The following is a 23,104-nucleotide window of genomic DNA, read 5'->3' on the forward strand; positions in this document are numbered from 1 at the left end:
ATTCCTCCAGACTGAAAATCATCAGTATAAATTCAAAAGCAATAATTGCCATTTTCCCTATAACTCACTTTGTGGCTACCAATTTTATATTCAAATAGCACCAAGTGCTATGATTTCAGAAATGTACCACACTATACAATAAAGAACAGGCAGCAAGCCCAACTACAAGGAACCTAGCATCCAGAGCACAAAGAATATTGGATTTTTAAACCTTATAAAAAATTTACCTACCTTAGCTACTGCACATCGTACAGCCATAGATCTATCCGTCAGCAGAGATCGTGCATTCTTATAAATATCACGGTGGCATGAAGCTGCTGCACCACCCAGTCCATTTAGAACTTTCTGTAAACTCATTAATATTTCACTTCGGCCCTGAGACTGCATACGTGAAAAGAAAACAAAGGGTAAAAAAAGCAATTCACGATCAACAGCTCTTCATAGTTATTTGTACCCCAAATATCAGCATTATAGTTGTATCACCTGCTCTTTTTGTAGCAGTATATATTGGTGTGCATAGATGATACAAACTCATCAATTCAATAAAACCACTTAAGATAGCTAGAGACTGAACAAATACCATGAAATTATTGTGTAGTGTTCATGTAGTTGCAAATGCTACATTTAAGTATGTAAAATGGTCTCAGTTGTTATAGGCCATATGGCACATGTGTATGCTCAAAGTATAGCAAGAGCCCCCTGTCCTTCCTGGCTGGTGTAGCGAGAGCTCCCTCTGCTGTTTCAATCTACTTCAAGCACTGGGTATATGTATAGTAATAAACATATGCATAAAAGTGCACTTTCAATCAGGGGTGCTGGAACAATTTGTAAAATGGGGGTGCTGAGAACCACTGAATCAGATCGTAAGCTCTGTGTATGATGTAAACCACTTCAAGCCAAAGGGTTCTGCAGCACCCCCCGCACCTCTAGGTCCAGCATCTATGCTTTCAATATGAAACAGGAATAGAAAATAGTACACATGTAGCCGTTGCTATTGTAATTGTGAAATCTTAATGTTGGATTCAATCTTCTAGTTTAATTTTTTGCATTTTATTTCTCACCTATATTAACAAGGAAAAAATGGGGGAGGGAGAATCTAGAACTATTTGGTTTACATAGTTCATAAGCTCCATCCACAAAGCTTTCAACCTGCCAATATACATTTAACTAGCTGCACACATATGCATCTTTCTTAAATGTGTAATTTTGTACTTGGCACATTCAGTATACAAAAACTTCAGTCTATGACAACTGTGAAATCAAACAATTATTTTTTTTTGGAGTCTAGCTAAATTACTATTCCTCAATGAACACATGGAATGTTTCCGCTTAGACTGTAAGCTCTTTGGGGCAGGGACCTAAGTTCCCTGTAAGCTGCGTGGCCGCGCAGCAGCCTATTTACTGCTGCACAGGCACCTAGGGAACCTGCTGGGAGAGGGGCACACCTCCCGCGGCCTCCACCGAGCCCACCCCTCAACCTGTGATGTGACACACATCACCTTCATATTGGTGCACATAACAAAATTCATTCTGCACATGGGTGGGAAAAATTAGAGGGAACACTGGCAGAGACTGTCTATTTTGTTCTGTGTTTTTCATGAAAACTAAATAGCTGTAAGACTAGGAAACGGTGTTTGTTAAACATTTAAAAACTCAAAAAGAGTTCAACAAAATGAGCTCAAATTTCTCTCCTACTACCCCCCAAAAAACATTAAGATGACAGCAAACTCAATAGCCTCAGTTGAAAAGTTTTTTTCTGCAAGTCCAACTCAATACAAGACTGTTTGCCAGGGGGCAGATTCAGTAGCCAACACAGTCCAAATAAACCCTATGTACTCAGGCTTAGGTCCAAATCCCTTTCTTCAGGGTCAGGTTTACTAATCAACAGAAGACACAAAGGTTCAAACACTTGAGAATAGATACTTTTCCACTATCTGCCAGCTGGAAAGGGGAGAGGACACATCCTTCTCCAGGAAGATAGCCCTTCCTGTCGGCTATGGAGAGCCTTTCCAAGGTCCTTCCCTGACCCTGGGTTCTCAGTAGTAGGGTAGACTGCCTGTTTACAGCAGCTGCTGCTTGCAACTTAGGCCTGTCTACACTACAGAGTTAGGTCGACGCAAGGCAACTTACGCCGACCTATGTAAGCATCTACAATAAAATTTCGCTCCCGCCGACGTAACTGCCCCACTACATCAACTGAATAACTCCACCTTCATGAAAGGTGTAGAATCAATGTTAATGTAGTTAGGTAGACACTGTGTTGCTTATATCAACTGTTACTGGCTTTAAGAAGCCGTCCCACAATTTACTGGCTTTAAGAAGCCATCCCATATTGACAGTACAATGAGTACAAGTGCTCCTGGTAAGGACATGCACGGCCAACACAAGGAGCAAAGCTTGTAATTACTGTGGCGGCTATATGCCAACATAAGTTAGGTTGACTTAATTTTGTAGTGTTGACATGGTCTTAGAATCACAGGACTCTTGTCATGTGCTCCCTGAACTCAGTCCCCTCAGTCTTAAAGGACTAAGCATTGAACCAGGGTGCAAGGACATGTACATGTGACGCAGGACCAGCACCCTGTTACAAGGGCTATAACAGTATTTGAAACCATTTTGCAACTTTAACAGTTGCAATCACAACTAAGTGACTGCTATAATATTCACATGCCAAAATTTTAAGCCACTTACATAGTACAACTATATGTATATCTTTATACTGATATGAACCATAAAGACAGTATCTGTTTGCCCAGTTCAGTGAAAAGCCGTGAAGACATTTCAACTAAAAAAAAAAAAAAAAAAAAAATAGTTTTGGCTTTTAAAAAAATCCCTAAATGTGTAGACCTAAAATGCCCCTTTAACTTACCTCTGCACTTTTCAGAGACTTTAAGAGATTATTAACTGTTTCTGGAAAAGAACTACCCAGCATCCTGCCCATTTTTTCATAAAAAGCTCCAACACATGCCACTGCAGCCCTACAAAGACAAGATGTCCCTTAGAAACCTCTTTGTCAAAGTTTAACATACAACTTAAATGGAAAGCATCAGACTAGGAGATAAGGAAATTTATTTTTTAAATGTACAGTATGTTGTTAATCATCTTCTATTACTAAAAATCTATTTATTATTCAATAGTTATGTTGGTTGTTTACTCTATATTTCACTCAACCTAGATAGTGAAAATAGAGTGATCAGCTATGTGGGGTTTGATCCATTGGCAGGATTTTTTCCTTAGGCCCTAATCCTGTGTAAAATTAAGCGTATAATTAAATCTTTGCAGGATTAAGGCTTTAAATGGTTGCAGAAAACGGTCTTCAGCCAGACAGCAGAAAACTGTTAGAGGTCAGCAGTACGTTCCTTACATTTTGATATACGTGCCCCGACAACTGAAAAAGGATAGACATTTTGTTGTTGGTTTTTTTACATAAAACAAACTCAAAATGTGTACAATGTTATACAATGCAGTTAAATTTAGATACGCTAAAATCACTGGGTCAGTCAATTTTTTGCACCCGCATTTTTCCTTTTCCTGATGTTCAGGTACTAGAATAACTTGGCTCTTTGGAGTGGGGGGTTTTGTTTTGTTTCATTCTTTTGGAGGAGGAAAAGAGGAGAGTTGAGGCAGAAAGGATTTTAAGCAATTTTGTGTTTCAATTAGACATATAAATAGTTCCAGCAGCAGCTTGACAGAAGCAGCTCCTGTGCATCCCAGGCTCCTGAGAATGTGTAAACTGATATGACAAGGCTTTCTTAGCTTAAAGTTTTTAAACATATACAACTGAGAATGCTCAACAATAATTTTTCAATCACTGATAGCATATTATCCAGCCAGCTGTTCATTTCAAACTTATCGAAGCACATAACTCCTCACCAAGGACACCTTATACAAAAAGTCTGCCATTTCAAAGTTCAGCTGTTTTTGAATAACCTGAATGGGGAAAAAAGGCTGTTGGGATATTCTTTAAGCGGGGAAAGTAATATGTTTGGGAATTCATAATAAAAACTATTCTGCTCAACATTTCTCATAAAAAAGGCATAAATCAAGCAAGGAGAGTTTCAGCCCAAAGGGTCAATATTTCAGATAGTTGAGTATGTAAAAACAAAGGGTTATAACAAAAATGGTTTTACAACCTTAACTAGTATTTCCTACCAGTGAGACTGCTAGGACAGTGTTTCTCAACGACCAGTCCTTGGACCAGCGGCAGTCCCTGAGATCTCCCTGACACAGTTTAGGAAGGCAGCAAGCCAGTCGCTGTTATCAAAAAGGTTGAGAGACACTGTGCTAGGATACCTGAAATGTGAGCTGAAGCTAAACACACACAGAGCACAGAGATTATTTATTCAAGAGACACACACTGTATAGTAGATGAATACAAACAAACAGTGAACACTCTTTCTGAAGAGTACCTAACATTAACAATTATCTCTTGAAATACAAAGTCCATGTTAGGGTTTAGCCTGCAAGGTTCCTTGCACCTTTTAATTTGGGGATCAGAATGTGCCTGTAAATATTTGAGAAAATCCAAGTAGAGGAATTTGTCCATTTGTTATTCTGCCAGGCATTAGCTTTCCTCTGGATGACATAAACATGTAAAAATTAGCCCAGAGTAGAAGACATTTCCTTTCCTGGAAGAAAGACTCTTCAACTCCAGACAACCACATGAATCTTTGTTAGCTCTAAATCCTTCCCTCCACACTCCCAATCCTGCTCTTGTTATGTCTCATTTATTTTTATATTATATTATATATACATATGTATATGATACACAAATACATACACATACAGATTAATGTAGAGATATGAAATACTTTATTTATAACAAACATTCCCCCTCTTAAGGCAACATTTTACTTACAGTTTGGTCGGTAAATAGGCAGCAGTATCATCTTTATTCTTGATAATGTCATTACACTTATCAAGTGTCTGAAAGACAGTAAATGTATCGCCAATGCTATAAAGAGCCGCAAGATTTTTAGCCAGTAATTTACGTGTGGGTGGCCCAGGGGAACTGCTGATGAGTCCAGTTAGCTGTTCCACAAGCTTCTTTTGTTTTTCCTTGACATCTGTCTGTTAAAGGAACAAAATTTATGTTATTATAGTCTTTCCATTCATATGTAATTCAACATTTCTACCAGTTTCCACAAACCTTGAGGGAGATGTTTTATGTTTCAATCTAAAATACTCTATACTATACTCAACACCTGCACATACAAATGCTAAATGGAAATATACAAATGGTTGCTATTGCTGAGTTCTTACTGTTTCTATCATATATAATTTATTAATACAATATTACTTCACAGAGGGTCCTTTAAGCTCCCAGGACTGTCCTCCTTTGCCATTTTTCACCTCTTTTCCCTCATCATTAAAAGGTCCCGCACTTGAAGAAAAGAGCTAAATTTTCCGAGGTATCCATATTACTGAAGAACTGTAGATCCTACTAAGTATTGTAGTTTGTAAATCTATAATTTCAGACTGAGCACAAGCAACAAGTAAATTAATAAGCACAGGTATTTACAAAACTACAAGATACAGTTGAAAGTTTATATATGCACTTATAGTTAGTTAGGGCCCTGTGTAAAGCACAAATTATTTTGTTTTAGAAAATTCAGGATAGTGTAAATGGCAAATTACTGAATTTTATGAAGTTTGCATGGAATTAGTTTTATAAGTAACATTAGTCAATTTCAAGAACAGAATGAATTTCACAAGTAATGTCAGTCAATACCAAGTGTCATTCCATCTTTGAAATTGACTAACACTATTTGGAAAAGTCATCCTGTCCTTGAAATTGACTAGCTAAGGTAATTTTTTTTTTTTTTTTTAGTATTACAGACTTTCTTGTAGACAGTTTTCCTTTTACCTTTTTTAAAAAAAGATCACGGTTGGAGGCATTTTCATGATTTCGGTACACTACATGAAATTGTGATTTACACAGGGGCCTACTTTCTACTTACAGTTACTCTGAAGGTTGGCTCCCAGATCCTACTGCCACTGTTATGGATGTCCATCTGGTACCTTTTCATGAGTATGAAATTAACAAGACATTTTTAGAGAGAGAAATAAAGAGGGAGAAATAAAGTTACCTTGTTGGCAGCTACAAGCACTTTATCCAGAAATCGCAACCACTCAAAAATAAAGACTGGCCTCTTTGCTTCTGTGATTTGAGCCAAAGCTTCTTCATTTAGCAACAAACTATGAGCCAGCTCCATCCTTATTTAAACTCTGACTTCACTGTAGACTCCTGTGTTGTCTCTAAAATACAGTTAATGTACAATGTAAAGCAATAAAAAGCTTTGCTACAATATTTTTTATTTAATGCAAATTACAGTTTTCAGAGCAGAACTGCATTTTAAATACAGACTACAATATCAGACCCCAATCCTGCATACATTTATGCTTGTTTTAATTAAGTAGTCTCAGAGAAGTCAATGGGTACATCTATACAGCCTGCAACAGTGAGCTTCTCAACCTGGGTTAACAGAATTGGGCTTGCAGGGCTCATGCTAGAGCTCTAAAAATAGGTGTGTAGCCAGCTCTTCGAACTTGCCGCTTGGGCTGGTGCTCAAGCTCTGAAGCCTAGGAAGGGGGATGAGCTCCAGAGCCGGAGTTCCAGCCCGAGCCACAACGTCAAAGAGCTGTCTAGCGCAAGCCCAAGTCTGCCAACCCAGGCTGCAAGGCTCATTAGCACGGGCTCTGTAGACATACCTAATGGGACTAGTCACATGCTTAAGATTAAGCACATGAATATGTATTTGAGGTATAGGGACCTTAAATGTCAAAAACAATGTACAGGCAGCTTCAGGATTTCAGAGGTTTTTCTGCCTGGCAAAGAATAATGTTGAGGTCCCTGTAAAAAAGTAGTAAAGAGAAAAAAAGAATGTTACCAGTCAGGAGAGACTACTTCCCTTCCCTTCCCCTCCGAGATCTTACTTATCCCTTTAACCTCTCCAAGGTACTGGATACCATATAGAAAAATACTCCATGGGACCTTGTGTAAAGGAGTCTGGGGAGCTTCTCTTTGATTTGTGAGGAGATCCAGGATGCCCTTACCCCTTCAGTTGAAGGGATCTCCTGCACAAAGTACATATTCCATAAATTGTGTTTCATAGAACTAGAGCAATATAGTTGTATGAAACATGCATTTCACCAAGTGTAACTTCATCCACATACCAGGCAATTTACAAACCCAGAGAGAAGTAATCTGCAGACACTATACTTTTTACTTTTTTCCTACTTTTCTATTTCTCCTATTCCCTTCTCCTTTTTTGTCCTTAAAGATAAAAAGCAGGGAAATTAAATGGAAGAAATGTGCATTAATCCTATTAAAATGTATAAATTAGGATTCTCATCACATTATTTCTGATATGTTTCATAGATTTTAAGGCCAGCAGGGACCATTAGATCATCTAATCGGATCTCTATGTCACAAACCATAGAATTTCATCCAGTTACTCCTCTATTGAGTCCAATAACTTGTGTCTGACAAAAATATATCTTTCAGAAAGGCATGTAGTCTTGATCCAACAGTTAATCATCCTCACTGTTAAAAATCTCTGTCTTATTTCTCATTTTAAATTGTTTGGCTACAGCTTCTGGCTGTGGTTCTTGTTATGCCTTTCACTGCTAAATTAAAGAGCCCTTTAATATCTGGTATTTTCTCCCTGTGCTGGTACCTATCCACATAATCAAGTTACCTCTTGATTCTTTTTTGATAAGCTAAGTAGGCATTTTCTCCAGACCTGCAATCATTTTTGTGGCTCTTCTCTGCATTCTCTCCAATTTTTCAATAACTTTTTAAAATGTGGACACAAGAACTGTGTGCAGTGTACACAGAGGTCAAATCAGTTTCCTACCCCTACTCACTACCCTCAGTTGACACATCCAAAGATCACATTATCCCTTTTTGCCACAGCATTGCACAAGGAACTCATGTTGAACTGTTTGTCCAGTACGACCACTAAATTCTTTTCAGAGTCACTTCTTTCCAGGATACAGTCCCTCATTTTGTCGGTATATGACTTTTCATTTGACTGTATTAAAATGTGTTCTGTTTGACTGGGCCCCGTTTATCAAACAATTCAGATCACACTGTATGATTGCCCTGTCCTCATTGTTATTTACTATTCTCCCAATCTTTGTATCATCTGCTAATTTTATCCTAATTGACTTTATACTTACTTCTAGATCATTGATAAAAATAATGAATAGCATCAGGCCTAGTACTGATCCCTGAAGAACTCCACCAGTAATACCCCCATTCTATGATGATTCCCCTGTGACAATTACTTTTTGTCAAGCTTTTTTGTAGGCATCATGGCAGAAGAGACTCTTGTGGAGGGATGTCAAGGTGAATAATGAGGTAGCTTTGTGAATGTTCATAGGGTGCTCCTCCCAAGCATGAGGGGCAGCAGAGGAGGAACAATGAAGGTGTTAAGTTTTCAAACAACAAGCAGGCAATGGAGGCTGGCACCGTGGCTGATCGGAAATGAGCACCGGTAGCTCAACAGCAAATGAGAGATGATAGGGTGGGGATTGACTGCAGCTAGCCTTGAAAGGGAAGACAAACAGTTTATGTTGGATGTGACAGAGAAGGGGGAGCCAGTGGGAGAAAGAGAGGGGTGACATGGTCAAAGTAACAGGCTAAGAAAATGATCTTTGCAGCAGCATTCTGAATGTATATGCATTATTTGAGACCAGTATATAGTTGAAAGTGGGAACGTTGTCTGGTAGTTTTAGAACAGCAGAGATGGAATAAGGACATCCAAATTCTATTCCCAGCTCTGCCACTAACTTGTTGAGTGACCCTTAAACAAGTCACTTACTCTGCCTATGCCTTGGGTTCCCCATCTGTAAAATAAGTATAATACTTCCTTACAGGGGTGGTACGAGGATAAATTAATTAACATCTGGGCCCTCAGATACCACAGAGATAGGGGCCACAGAAACACCCAGGTATACAGGAGTAAATCTTGTTTATTATTGTTTAGTCCCAACATGGTGCTCCATACCATTAAATATATAAACACATATCCCCTGTCCTTATTAATACAGGTGGTCAGTTCATTCAACACACCAACTGTTGCTTATGGAGTGGTATGATGCAGCAGCCTTCATTCTGAATATGGAGGTACAAGCCCTGGAAACCACAAATCCTAGGATACAACACACACAGGCCCCACAACATTGCCGCAGAGCCATGATACACTCCAGGTCCGTCATCCCTGCGCTATCAGGTGCCAGCCCCGTGGCACCATATGCCACCTCTGCAGGGCCACTCCACCCATTGGGAAGCGCCATCTCCGGTGCTGCCAGATCTGGTGAGTTTCATCGCCAGCCGCTGCTGGAGCCCTGCCACCGGGCCAGGCTCTCGGCGAGCCCCGCACGCAGGGCCAAGCTCGCAAACGCGCCCCGCATCTGTCATTGGCACCGGCCAGGCCCGCCTCAGGCTCTCCGGGGCTCGAGGCAGGATTTCTGGCCGCCGGGGGAGGGCGGCCCTGTCCGCTATCCCCTTCCCAGCAGCGTCTTCCTGCCCCCGGACCGCGGGCACCGGGCACCCAACGCCCCGCGGCCGCTCCTCCCCGCCCCCTCTCATAGCAGCTCCCCGGGTGCAGCCGAGCCCCCCGACCCGCACTCACCCGCAAGCAGCGGCCCCAGCAGAGCCCGACGGACCCCTGACAGCAGCGCACCGGGTCTCCCTCCCAGCGGCAGGAAGAGCCGGGTCGGGCGCAGGCGCAGGCGCAGCCCGGGACCCAGGAAGCGCCTGAGCAGAGAGTGCGCAGCACGGAGCCCGAGAGAGAGAGAGCGAGAGAGCGGGGGGTGAGTGAGAGGCAGAGCGGAGCGGTGGCTGGGGATACTGGGGAGGTGACCGGGGGTGGTGGGAGGTTTTGGGGAGGGGTGGCTGGGGATACTGAGGGGTGGCTGGGGGTGCTGGGCGATTTTGGGGACAGGTGGCTGGGGGATGGTGGGAGGTTTTGGGGTGGGGTGGCTGGGGATATTGGGGGTGCTGGGAGATTTTGGGGTGGGGTGGCTGGGGATACTGGGGAGGGGGGTGGGAGGTTTTGGGGTGGGATGGCTGGAGATACTGGGGGGGTGGGAGGTTTTGGGGTGGGGTGGTTGGGGATACTGGGGAGGTGGTTGGGGGTGGTGGGAGGTTTTGGGGGGGGGTGGGGATACTGAACATCAGACTGGCTTTATTTTTACCTGATTTTCAGACTCTGAGGGTTATAACTTCCAGATTTTCACAGCTGGAATTCTGCAAAAATGTCTTGTTTGTGGTAAAAATGGAAAATGTTGACCCCTTGCTTTAGCCCTCCTCCCTCCCCCTTCAAAAATATGTCTGTAATTTTACTTAGAGAGACAAGGTGGGCAAGCTAATATATTTTATTGCACCAACTTCTAATTCTAATTTAATTTTACGTAAGTGACACTTTTTGTAAATTTTTATTTCAGTGGGACTGCTCAGAGTAGTAAGTTAAGCACCTGCCTAAGTATTTGCAGGATCAAGACCCTGTAAAATACAAAAATATATTTAATTTATTAGGGCAATTTTCTAGGGAATTCAAGATTAAGATGGATACTCCTTTTGATTTTATAGCGTATGCTCCAATAAAAAACATCAGTTTATCTTGTGAGCTTGAATGGCTAAAGAAATTTTGAGATTAGAAAATGTAGGTGTAACTGCCAGGTTAGGTGATCTACCAAATGGGTCATTTCCATGGTAATGGTGCAGAAAGTTCAGGAGATCTGAAAATTTTGCCTAAATTCACAAAATCCGAACAAAGACCATCAAGCGAGAACATTAACGGGAGCCTAAACTTCATTAAATAAAGAGTGAATTGCCTGATGCCTAGTTTTTCAGTGCCCTGGATGCCAATCCTGGCAGAAAAAATATGGACAAAGAAATTGTAATTCTCTGATGATGTTTAAAACCTCACAAAAGATACAGATTCGCCCATTTGTCATCATAGAATCATAGACTATCAGGGTTGGAAGGGACCTCAGGAGGTCATCTAGTCCAACCCCCACAGTCATGTGATATTTATTCAGCCCAAGAAGTGTTTAAAACTAAAGAGGAGAACAGCTTCTAATTGTAGACTGTATGGGCAACCATGGAAGAAAATTAAGCCAAAAATACCAAGTGTGGATATCAAGGAAAAAGAGGGTCAAGTTAAATCTAGATAAATGCATTATCAGAGCAACTGACGTAGTAGTCATTTTTTTGAAGTGTAACCCTGCTAAAGCAACAGTAATCCCCAAGGTGAGGCTGCCATAGAACTATGCTGAGCAAGAGACGAGATCAAGGATGATAACTGAAACATTCATTTCTATCCCCTGGTAATTCACAAAATATCAAATAATAAAACTGCTGTCAGTCCCTGTCTAGCAGTGTTTTTTTGGCACTTGTCCAGTACTGAATATAGCAAACCTGAACCAGTAAGTTTATCTTAGCCCAAAAACAGTCGTCTTATTTCATTTCAATTCATTTTAAAAAGGTAAAATGTGTAATAAAATATTTTCATTCATTATAGGTAAGAGGATCTGAACAGGGTACACATATTAAACATGGAAGAAGAAGAAGATGACTATATGTCTGATTCTTTTATTAATGTGCAGTAAGTAGCTTGCCTAAGTACATCATACACATCTACATCCAGTAACAATACTGATCATTTTGGGGATTTAGTCGTTGAGTTTTTCACTAGTGTTTATGAAGAGCCTGTCATCCCTGAATCAACCATTCTGTCAATTTCCAGGCATCTCATTAAGGGCCAAATCCTCTTTTCATTACTCACACAAGTCACAGGGAGATTTCACTGGGATGATTCAAATGAGTAAAGCAAGCAGTATTTTAGCCAAAATGAAAATTTAGGCCTAATTTTTCAAAAGTGGCTATTGATATTGGATGCCTCAATTTAAATATTGGATGCCATTTTAAAGGGTCTTGTTTTCAGAAGCTGGTTGCTCAGTACCTTCTGAAAATCAGGAGGACCCTTTAAGGTGTCTCAGGTTGGGCACCAAAAAATCGAGGCACTTCAGATCACTAATTACTTCAAAAAATTGGACCTCCCCCACTCTGTGTACTTTATTTTTGCATTTACCATGCCTCTCCTCCCAAATATAAATTATTTGTAGGTGGCTAAGGTGAAAAGTTGAGGAGCACTGTATTCCTTACAAGTCCTCACCAGTTCTGTTGTGGAGACATATGTCCAGGTGGAAATGGAAATGAGGCAAGATGGCTGCTAATGAAACTCTTCTGGTAACTGCCATTTCCCAGCATCAACAAAGTAGCCTGAGATCCTAAACAAGAAAGAATCCATCTGAGCTGTATAGTAGTCTAGCAGGCAGGATAAATAACTCTTTCTAAGGCTTCTTTCCTTAAGAACTAATCTTTTAAACTGGTTAGTTATAATATAGACAAGAGCATTTCTGTAAGGTGCAACCAAACACTTGCATTGGGCTGTATGGGATCCCCTTTGATATGTCACTTGCATTGCAGAGGAGGAGAGAATGGGAAAAAATAAGTTCTATATGAGATAGGAGAACATCCAGATGGAAACACCATTTTGACTGTGTTAAAAGTTTAAACATAGTCTCTATTTGCAGTTATATTACAGGATAAGTAATACAATTATTGTCATTCTTAAAAGCCATTTAAAGGCTTATTCAAGTGAAGCATGTGTGTTTGCAAGATGTGGTAAAGCTACAAGAATTAGCATGGGGGGATTAAGCGACAAGTTGTGTAGCTGAAACTACTTTTAACCCTTTTTTAGTCTAATTGAGTGGGTTTCAGGTTCTCCATTTAAATGTCTGACCTTCACCTGTAGGGAGATTGTTATGGAGGAAATAATTTAATTTCTTTTTTAAGGAAGTTTAATGCAGATTATATTTGACATTTTAGTCATACATCAGAAAAATCAAAGTTATGTTTTCCATGGACTAGAGCAGCCACCATTTTAGAACAAAGTTACTTGTTTTCATAGTGGAAAAAAAAGACTATGGACCTATTTTCTTAAGGTTTTCACATATTTATAGTTCAAACAGCACAATGAATTGTATTCAAATTCCTTCCACAAACAAATAGTATGAATTAGAAGTTTTTGCCCAAAAGATAATTTTTTAGTCCATTACAAGCAATTGAAAAATAGGGTATTAGAATGGAAGTGCAGTGATTCAAAGATATGGAGAAATCAGAGCTTAAGATTTTCAATGTAGGCCTCCCCAGTCTTAAAGTCACTCCCCATTCTCAAGTGGCAGCTATATATTTTCTCTGGAGTTTGGACCTTGACAAAAAGAAATTTGACCAAGAAATTTGGACCTTGACAAAAAATAATTGATTACCCCTGCACTAGAGGTTGCTTATACAAAGCTGATTCTATATCCTCACTGTTTCATTGTAATGGATTATGCTGCCATTAAACATTTATTGCCTCTTAATTAAAAAAAAAGACAATATTAATACTTATTTTTTCCCTTAGACAGGATGTCAGGCCAGGATTGCCAGTGGTGAGGCATGTGAAAGAAGCTATTCAAAAAGAAGAAAAGCAGAGGGAAGCTAACCAGAAAAATAGACAAAAGAGCCTAAAAGAAGAGGAAAGAGAGAGACGTGACACTGTGTTGAAAAGTGCTTTAGGAAATGAAAACAAAGGCTTTGCTTTGCTCCAAAAGATGGGGTACAAAAGTGGGCAGGCCCTTGGCAAGAGTGGTAAGTTTGTTAACTTCTAGAATTTAGATGTATGCCCATTTTTCAAAATGTGGGTTTAAAATGGTACCTGTTACTAATACCGTTCCACCTTATCTCTGGATGAATTCATTGAATACCTCTATAAGAACTCCTGTCTGTTAGGGTAGTTCTTAACTGTCACCTTGGCACAGCAGAAGAAAGCACAGAAGGTGAGAGCAAGCCCTTAAAATCTCTGAAATAAAAAGGGTGAGGGATATGGGGGAATTGGAGAAGGAAGAAACAGTACTTGCTGGTAACTAAATGGTATTTCAGATGTGGATGATGTTTTACAAAAATCTTACTATCTGTAGCAGGGCATAGCCTTTTGATTTTGGTGTTCCTTCCAAGCAAGTAACTTTTAAACATTAAAGAACCTATCTCCAATCTGCACAAATTTACAGCTTGATTCTGGAAAGGGATCTGTGCACACAGACGCTAAGTCCTTCTGCACGGAGCCCTAGTGAAGCAAAAATGTCACCTGGGATCTATCTAGAGTAAATCACTAGGGGATGAATAAATGTTGCACTCCATGAGTGAATAGTGAGGCTTAGTTAGTTAATGTTTGTAAAGTGTCTCAAGATTCTCATATGAAAGATGCTACAGAAGGGTGCAATGTATTATTAATTATTATTATTATTAATTACTAATATGTTATACCTGTCAAATTAAGCTGTCCTTCTTTGGTGTATAGGGCAGCAACCTGAATGCAGCACACAGCAACACTACAATTCAACAGAGAAAATAAGGAATGCCCGATCCACCGGTCCATTGTCAGTGCACCTTGATGCTTGATTTATCCATCTGTTAAAAAAAAATTAGCATAAAAGCTAATTATTCAGTGGCAAAATCTTGTGTATACTTGGATAGGCTGTGTTTATGATTTGAGGAGAGACCTGACTTCATAAGCTGTCTGCCCTTTTTTCCTACAGGAGGCGGCATTGTTGAGCCTATTCCTCTGAACATTAAAACAGGTGTGTAATATTTACCTCTTTTAATTATCATAGAATATCAGGGTTGGAAGGGACCTCAGGAGGTCATCTAGTCCAACCCCCTGCTCAAAGCAGGACCAATTCCCAACTAAATCATCCCAGCCAGGGCTTTGTCAAGCCGGGCCTTAAAAACCTCCAAGGAAGGAGATTCCACCACCTCCCTAGGTAACGCATTCCAGTGCTTCACCACCCTCCTAGTGAAATAGTGTTTCACTAGTGTTTCCTAATATCCAACCTAGACCTCCCCCACTGCTCCTTGTTCTGTCATCTGCCACCACTGAGAACAGCCGAGCTCCATCCTCTTTGGAACCCCCCTTCAGGTAGTTGAAAGCAGCTATCAAATCCCCCCTCATTCTTCTCTTCTGGAGACTAAACAATCCCAGTTTCCTCAGCCTCTCCTCATAAGTCATGTGCTCCAGCCCCCTAATCATTTTTGTTGCCCTCCGCTGGACTCTTTCCAATTTTTCCACATCCTTCTTGTAGTGTGGGGCCCAAAACTGGACACAGTACTCCAGATGAGGCCTCACCAATGTCGAATAAAGGGGAACGATTACGTTCCTCGATCTGCTGGCAATGCCCCTACTTATACAGCCCAAAATGCCGTTAGCCTTCTTGGCAACAAGAGCACACTGTTGACTCATATCCAGCTTCTCGTCCACTGTGACCCCTCGGTCCTTTTCTGCAGAACTGCTACCTAGCCATTCGGTCCCGAGTCTGTAGCAGTGCATAGGATTCTTCCGTCCTAAGTGCAGGACTCTGCACTTGTCCTTGTTGAACCTCATCAGGTTTTTTTGGGCTCAATCCTCTAATTTGTCTATGTCCCTCTGTATCCGATCCCTACCCTCTAGTGTATCTACCACGCCTCCCAGTTTAGTGTCATCTGCAAACTTGCTGAGAGTGCAGTCCACACCATCCTCCAGATCATTAATAAAGATATTAAATAAAACCGGCCCCAGGACCGACCCTTGGGGCACTCCGCTTGAAACTGGCTGCCAACTGGACATGGAGCCATTGATCACTACCCGTTGAGCCCGACGATCTAGCCAGCTTTCTATCCACCTTACAGTCCATTCATCCAGCCCATACTTCTTTAACTTGGCGGCAAGAATACTGTGGGAGACTGTATCAAAAGCTTTGCTAAAGTCAAGGAATAACACATCCACTGCTTTCCCCTCATCCACAGAGCCAGTTATCTCATCATAGAAGGCAATTAGGTTAGTCAGGCACGACTTCCCCTTGGTGAATCCATGCTGACTGTTCCTGATCACTTTCCTCTCCTCTAAGTGTTTCATAATTGATTCCTTGAGGCCCTGCTCCGTGATTTTTCCAGGGACTGAGGTGAGGCTGACTGGCCTGTAGTTCCCCGGATCCTCCTTCTTCCCTTTTTTAAAGATGGGCACTACATTAGCCTTTTTCCAGTCCTCCGGGTCCTCCCCCGATCGCCATGAGTTTTCAAAGATGATGGCCAATGGCTCCGCAATCACATCCGCCAACTCCTTTAGCACCCTCGGATGCAGCGCATCCGGCCCCATGGATTTGTGCTCATCCAGTTTTTCTAAATAGTCCCGAACCACTTCTTTCTCCACAGAGGGCTGGTCACCTCCTCCCCATACTGTGCTGCCCAGTCCAGCAGTCTGGGAGCTGACCTTGTTTGTGAAGACAGAGGCAAAAAAAGCATTGAATACATTAGCTTTTTCCACATCCTCTGTCACTAGATTGCCTCCCTCATTCAGTAAGGGGCCCACACTTTTCTTGACTTTCTTCTTGTTGCTAACATACCTGAAGAAACCCTTCTTGTTACTCTTAACATCTCTTGCTAGCTGCAACTCCAAGTGCGATTTGGCCTTCCTAATTTCACTCTTGCATGCCTGAGCAATATTTTTATACTCCTCCCTGGTCATTTGTCCAATCTTCCACTTCTTGTAAGCTTATTTTTTGCGTTTAAGGTCAGCAAGGATTTCACTGTTAAGCCAAGCTGGTCGCCTGCCATATTTACTATTCTTTCTACACATCGGGATGGTTTGTTCCTGCAACCGCAATAAGGATTCTTTAAAATACAGCCAGCAATCCTGGACCCCTTTGCCCTTCATGTTATTCTCCCAGGGGATCCTGCCCATCTGTTCCCTGAGGGAGTCAAAGTCTGCTTTTCTGAAGTCCAGGGTCTGTATTCTGCTGCTCTCCTTTCTTCCTTGTGTCAGGATCCTGAACTCGACCATCTCATGGTCACTGCCTCCCAAGTTCCCATCCACTTTTGCTTCCCCTACTAATTCTTCCCTGTTTGTGAGCAGCAGGTCAAGAAAATCTCTGCCCCTAGTTGGTTCCTCCAGCACTTGCACCAAGAAATTGTCCCCTACACTTTCCAAAAACTTCCTGGATTGTCTGTGCACCGCTGTATTGCTCACCCAGCAGATATCAGGGTGATTAAAGTCTCCCATGAGAACCAGGGCCTGTGATCTAGCAACTTCAGTTAGTTGCTGGAAGAAAGCCTCGTCCACCTTATCCCCCTGGTCTGGTGGTCTATAGCAGACTCCGACCACGACATCACCCTTGTTGCTCACACTTCTCAACTTTATTCAGAGACTCTCAGGTTTTTCTGCAGTTTCATACCGGAGCTCTGAGCAGTCATACTCCTCTCTTACATACAATGCAACTCCACCCCCTTTTCTGCCCTGCCTGTCCTTCCTGAACAGTTTATATCCATCCATGACAGTACAGTAACTGTTGGAATTCACAGTCTCTCAGCTGCTCACAACAGTGTTTTGAACTTAAACAGGCAGAGGTGGGCTTGGTCATGAAGAATCACAAAAGCGGAAAGCAGAAGAAAGGCTAGAAAACTACAGAAGAAAGATTCATATGAAAAAACAAGCAGATGAAGATGCTGCAGATCAGTTTAGGTAAAACGATTTATTTTCATATGTTGTTGTAAACATTTTCAGGTAATGTAAAAAAGGATCCGGGTTTCACACTTATCTTAAAGTGGTACTGGCGACCTCAGGTTTGACTATCATCAAAATGTCTCATCAATTCTGAATAACATTTGTGTGATGAGTGGGCCCTGGGGAGGGTAATTACCAACCACTTAAAAAGAAAAAATGGTCTGACACATGAAAACTAAAATACATAAATTCCCTCTGCTGTGCCCCTTAATTACAATGGACATTAGCGATGCCAGGGGACAGACAAAATAATGTACCTATTGCCGTTTGTTAGACGGTGCAACTTAAACAAGAAATCTGTTTTAAAAACTATTTAAATGTAGCCTCCTCAGGGAAGACACATATGTACATATAAGTTTACAATGACGTTCTTAAGCTTCAGCACGGTCCTGTTTAGGATGGCCTTCTCTGATCCCGTCAGAGGACTGTATGCTTGTACAAAGGCATTACAAAGAGTTACAAATGTTGTGGGGAACCATGGTGTGTCTAAAATCTCAACTAGCTTTACATTACAATAAGTTCTTGCCTATAATGTGTGAATTTTTTATCTGCCTGTTGATTGTAGCTAGCTACTTTTTTATTGACAGAATGAGATTCAAAAGCAAACAAGAAGAACGTAAGATAGAAGGGGACCTTAGAAAAAGCCAGAGGGCCTGTCAGCAATTAGACACACAAAAGGTAAGGCTAATACGCTGCTTTGGGGTGGAAGGATGGTTTATAGTGTAGAGCTGGCTACAAATTCTTCAATCTTCATGTACAACAATATTATTTCACTTCTTAAGTTTTGTATAATATTGGGTGTTATTGGACTGAAGTGGCAATGCTTGTCTCCCTGAGATGCCCTGTGTTACCCAGGGACCTTCTGGTGCCAACTGGCAGAGGGCACAGGGTGCATAAGGGTTACAGGGATCCCGTGGGTCTAGTATCTACATCCTAGTTCGCCAAAGGATGTCATGTAAGGTCTCTACTGAAAGCCTGTGTCACACTGGTCATCATGATCATTATGAAATGTATGGATGGATAATATGTAAGGAGTTACGTGAGTGTGTGTGTGTGTGTGTGTGTGTGTGTGTGTGTGTGTGTGTGTGTGTGTGTGTGTGTGTGTGTGTGTGTGCGTGCGTGCGTGCTGAAAATGATGTTCTTACAATTTCGGACTTGGAGCTGGTCACCAAAAGGTGTTAAACAAGTTTCGTTCAAACAAGAAACTTTTCTGGCTGACTGGCTATATGCAGATTGAGTGATGTATACTTCACAATGAATGCCTATCTACAATCTGAAAAAAATACTAATCAAGTGATTGCAAAGTCTCCAGGGGGAGATTCTAGACAGGAAAAAAACAAGGTATGGGGGATTACCCTTTTTACAAGTGAAGACAGTGGACTGGTGGAACTATATCTGGGGGTGCAGAGGTAACACAATTATCCTTCATTTAGGAAGTAAGTTGACCATGTATGTGTTTGCCTTATGAAAAAAGGATCACAGCCAGTCTTTGCTGAAAAACACTGAGAAGACTTTGGGGTGAGCTAAACTTTAATTAAACAAGGGCGTGTCTTGTTAATTAAGTTTAGGCTCTGGCACATGTGTTATGATTTTATTTTATATTTAACCCTTTGTTTCCAATATTTCTGCGTACTATCATTTGAATCTTTGTTAAATAAACTTATATTTTCTCTGTAAACAAATCTAAGTGTTGTATCTTAAGTGGAGCTGTGATCTAAGGTGTAACTGGCAAGCAGGGGTAGACTGTTCCTTTGGGAGCAGAGGATCTGGGAATTCTGTGAATGTCCAGTGGAACAGATGCTGGATACACCAAGCGTATCCTCAGAGGGCTTGGGGGTGGTGTGTGCCTATTGCTAACTTGCTAGTAGCCATCAAGAGCCTGTGTCCCATGGTCCAATAGAGCTCATATGGGACAGAAGTTACATCCTTGGGCTTAAAGACAAGAAATACGTTCCACCTGAATTCATTTTGGTGTGTAAGCCTTTTAAGAACACTTCAGACATCAGCTAGAAGGCCTCTTCCGCCTTACTGACCATTTACTATTTATATGTCTCATGGTAGCTTGTGTCAGGCTATCAGATTGGTGGCGGTGTCTGGCTCAGAGGAGGCTGCTCACCTGCCATCCCAGACAAGGGAGGAGCTTCACAATGATGGGCATGTGCAGACTCAGGATTTTTAACTGTAAAATCATAAAAAGAGCCTTCTGAAAGTGGACATGGGCAATAAAGAGAACCAATGACAAAAGATACAATAATAGTTTGCTGTGCAGTCTTGAACTTTACCAGCATATCTGGCACGGAAGTTTATTTTAGCATCTCTTTAAATTTGTTTTTAAAAAGCAACAAACCCACAAATAGCCCTTGCTGTGGTCCAGTGTGGTCTAAATTTGATCAGTTCTATTCTTGAAGCTTCAGTGTCTCAAGATCATAATTTATAACAAAGTTTATAAAGTGGTACTTGTCCCATTATAAACTGTGCTCATCAGGCATCTGCTGGAGAAACCTATAGAGACAGAGAGAACTTTGCTTGTAATTTTTTTTATTTTTAAGGATATTAAAGTTCCCAAGGAGATTTGGTACTGGACAGAACCTGAGCAAGAAGAAAAGGATCAAGAGGAGGAAGAAAAGGATGAATACAAAGGTTCAGACTTAAGTGTGAGTGCTGAAACATAAGTTAGTTTGAAGCTGTCTTCATTTGTAAAACATGCATGTGTGTGTATATACACCTCTACCCTGATATAACGCGACCCGATATAACACGAATTCAGATATAACGCGGTAAAACAGTGCTCCGGGGGGGCGGGGCTGCGCACTCCGGCGGATCAAAGCAAGTTCGATATAACGCGGTTTCACCTATAACACGGTAAGATTTTTTGGCTCCCGAGGACAGCGTTATATCGGGATAGAGGTGTATATCAAAGCTCTAATAAGTGGCCTCTCTTTCTGCCTTGCAAAGTGATTTTGCAATAATATTACATGGAATATAAAGCATGATTATACTGATTTGGAGTAAAATAGCAAAATTAAATGATAACACTACCTCACCTTTGGGCCAAGATTTTCAAGAAAGTAATGATTTTGGGTGTCTTATTTTTAGGTACCCAATTTGACACTTGATGGGTCTAGTTTTCAGAAAATGCTGAGTAATTGCCTCTAAAAATCGGGGCCCTCAAATCAGTCACTTTTGAAAATCATGCTCTTTATGCCCAAGAACCCACTAGAGTTGTTATTCTAATGAACTCAGTCTGTGGCGGAGATGGGTGATAAAAAAAATCCCATCAGGAACATCATTTACTTGAAATAAGGTATTTTTAGTTGTTCAGTAGGTGAAAATAAAGAACAGCCAACATCTTTTAACCAGCTAGCTCGCCATAGATCATTGGCGCACCACAGGCCACAATTTGGAGACTTCTGCTGTAGTATCAGTTACGGTGTACTAAGGTTTCCATGTTTTTGATTGCAGTATTGTGTGATCTTTCCTTAGTGAGCCCTTTTTAGCACCAGAACTATTTACTAGCAGGGAAGACAGTGCACCCCAGGGGCCCATCCCAGACTGTTCGATTGTGATTCCTAGTCAAAGCTATAAAATATATTTCTCTGTATGTATATATGTAGGTATTGGAGAAATTACAAATCCTGACTGCCTATTTAAGAGAAGAGCATCTTTATTGTATCTGGTGTGGAACAGCATATGAGGGTAAGAGTTAAATCCATCTTGGATATAATTTTCCTTTGGTTATGTATTTGGAGCCATATCCTGCAATTCTTATTTATTCTTTATCCCAGCAAAATTCCCATGGAGGCCAGTCCCACTAATGTTATCCTTGAAAGTAACTTTTGTATATATTGGCTGGATTCAGTCATTTCTCCTTTCTTGGGTTTCAGAACTAGTGAATGATCAATATTGGGCTCTGAATCAGTATTTTGTGGCCAAATTGGTAACATTCTCCTCTGAAACATCCCTGATCAGTCCCACATGTACCACCTTTCTATTTTATAAGAACTTCAAACTACAACACTATTTGGAATTAACTTAATCTGTTTGTACTGTTTCTCCATCACCTTTTTTCTGACTCCCCACCACTCTCTTTTTAAATAAGATTTAGAAGATTATAGATCTTTTCTTCCCATATCTGAAATATTAACCTTCTTTTCCTTTATGCTGTAGAGGCTGCAGATTTATCTTCAAACTGCCCTGGAGATAGTTCAGCAGATCACGACTAAAATCTTTGTAATAAAAGGAACTCTGGAAAAATATTGTTGATTCACAGCAGTATTTTAAAATCTCTCCATGGGACATCAAGTATTCACATAAGTACTGCAGGTGGAAAGACATATTGAAAGGTTCAGAGCACACTTTTGAAAGCACAGAAGCAGTTGTAGATTTTAGATTTTTTTTAAAAGTGAAGCTAGTCATTGAACTCACTATTTAATAAGAATTACAAATTTACATATGTACTTAATGCTAAATAATTTAGGTGCAGGCAGGAGTTTTGCAGGTTTCTACCAAACTAAAAACTGCAATTCCAGTCTTGCACCTCAGAGGACAGGCAGCTAACTGCACCAAATTGTTATGGTTTATGATTTCTGTACACCTCCAGTTGGAGGTACCTAGGTTCAGACTGCTAAATTTGTGTGTGTGTATATATGTGTGATTGTGGACAGATGGAGATTTGAAATGGACAGTACTTGACTTTGTAACCAACATTTTAAAGGCTTCCCGGGGGGGAAAACACTGCCCTTCCTTTCTCACATAACATAAAGCATGGAATAGAGGATAATCAGTTGACAGTGAATATTGGTTAAGTCTTTATATAGTATACAGTGTTTGACCAGTCATTTAATATGCGTCCTTCAGTAGGATGTCTGATTTGAATCTTAAGTTTATTTTTTGTTAACATAATCAGCCAGATATGTGAACTCTGCTGGTTGAAAATGGTCTCACCTTGCACAAAGTATTTGGCTTCATCAATCTCTATTGCTTAATGTAAATATGGATGTTTGTATAGAAACTCTAAATTTCATCAATTTAGTGGGTATTTTTAAAGTGTTTTGTTCATAATTAAACAGCTTTTTGTAACTCTCTTTTTGTCCAAGTTGGTTCCATTCAGTCAATACCTATTGAACAGTGGCAGCATTGTCCAGGAGCAGCAACTGCTAGTGGAAGTAAATCCATAACGATGACAGAAAAAGGAGCTGAACTAGAAGAATTAGCTTTTACTGTAAGGCAGGCAGCAGCTTGTGTTAGACACATCATAGAGTTGGACTGAGACAACCACCTACACATCAGTTGTGGTGAACAGAGACTTTACTGTCGTAAATCTTGAAGTTTAATGGGCAAGTGGCAGAGGACCTCTTAGTTATTGCATGCCAGCTGCCAAGGAAAAACGTGCCAGTAAGAAGATGTAACACGTGGCACGTTCACGTCTCACAAGCACCCCCTTGGCTGAGTGC

The 23,104-nt window shown here is 40.8% G+C and overlaps 2 protein-coding genes across 3 annotated transcripts in view; one reads left to right on the plus strand and one right to left on the minus strand.

Moving 5' to 3' along the window:
* HEATR5B (HEAT repeat containing 5B) overlaps positions 1–9,702 on the minus strand; it is a 93,154-nt gene extending 83,452 nt beyond the window's left edge. The window contains exons 1-5 of the mRNA XM_065400371.1: positions 9,642–9,702; positions 6,090–6,258; positions 4,859–5,070; positions 2,870–2,978; positions 232–381 (exon numbers count right to left, since the gene is read on the minus strand). Coding sequence (XP_065256443.1) covers positions 232–381; positions 2,870–2,978; positions 4,859–5,070; positions 6,090–6,215 — 597 coding nt within the window. The 5' untranslated portion in view covers positions 6,216–6,258; positions 9,642–9,702. The remainder of the gene's footprint in view (positions 1–231; positions 382–2,869; positions 2,979–4,858; positions 5,071–6,089; positions 6,259–9,641) is intronic.
* Positions 9,703–9,758: 56 nt separating this feature from the next.
* Positions 9,759–22,733, plus strand: GPATCH11 (G-patch domain containing 11). 2 transcript variants are annotated; one of them, XM_065400373.1, is made up of 9 exons: positions 9,759–9,826; positions 11,535–11,618; positions 13,482–13,708; positions 14,656–14,697; positions 17,489–17,609; positions 18,239–18,329; positions 20,201–20,305; positions 21,266–21,347; positions 21,819–22,733. In XM_065400373.1, the coding sequence occupies exons 2-9, from the start codon at positions 11,569–11,571 to the stop codon at positions 21,872–21,874; spliced, it is 774 nt and encodes a 257-aa protein (XP_065256445.1). In that variant the 5' UTR covers positions 9,759–9,826; positions 11,535–11,568; the 3' UTR covers positions 21,875–22,733. The 2 variants fall into 2 exon arrangements, with proteins under 2 accessions (XP_065256445.1, XP_065256444.1); XM_065400372.1 differs by having other exon boundaries at positions 9,761–9,822.
* The last annotated feature ends 371 nt before the right edge of the window (positions 22,734–23,104 follow it).

Source organism: Emys orbicularis, chromosome 3, assembly GCF_028017835.1.
Source record: "Emys orbicularis isolate rEmyOrb1 chromosome 3, rEmyOrb1.hap1, whole genome shotgun sequence".
In the NCBI taxonomy this organism is placed as follows: domain Eukaryota; kingdom Metazoa; phylum Chordata; order Testudines; family Emydidae; genus Emys; species Emys orbicularis.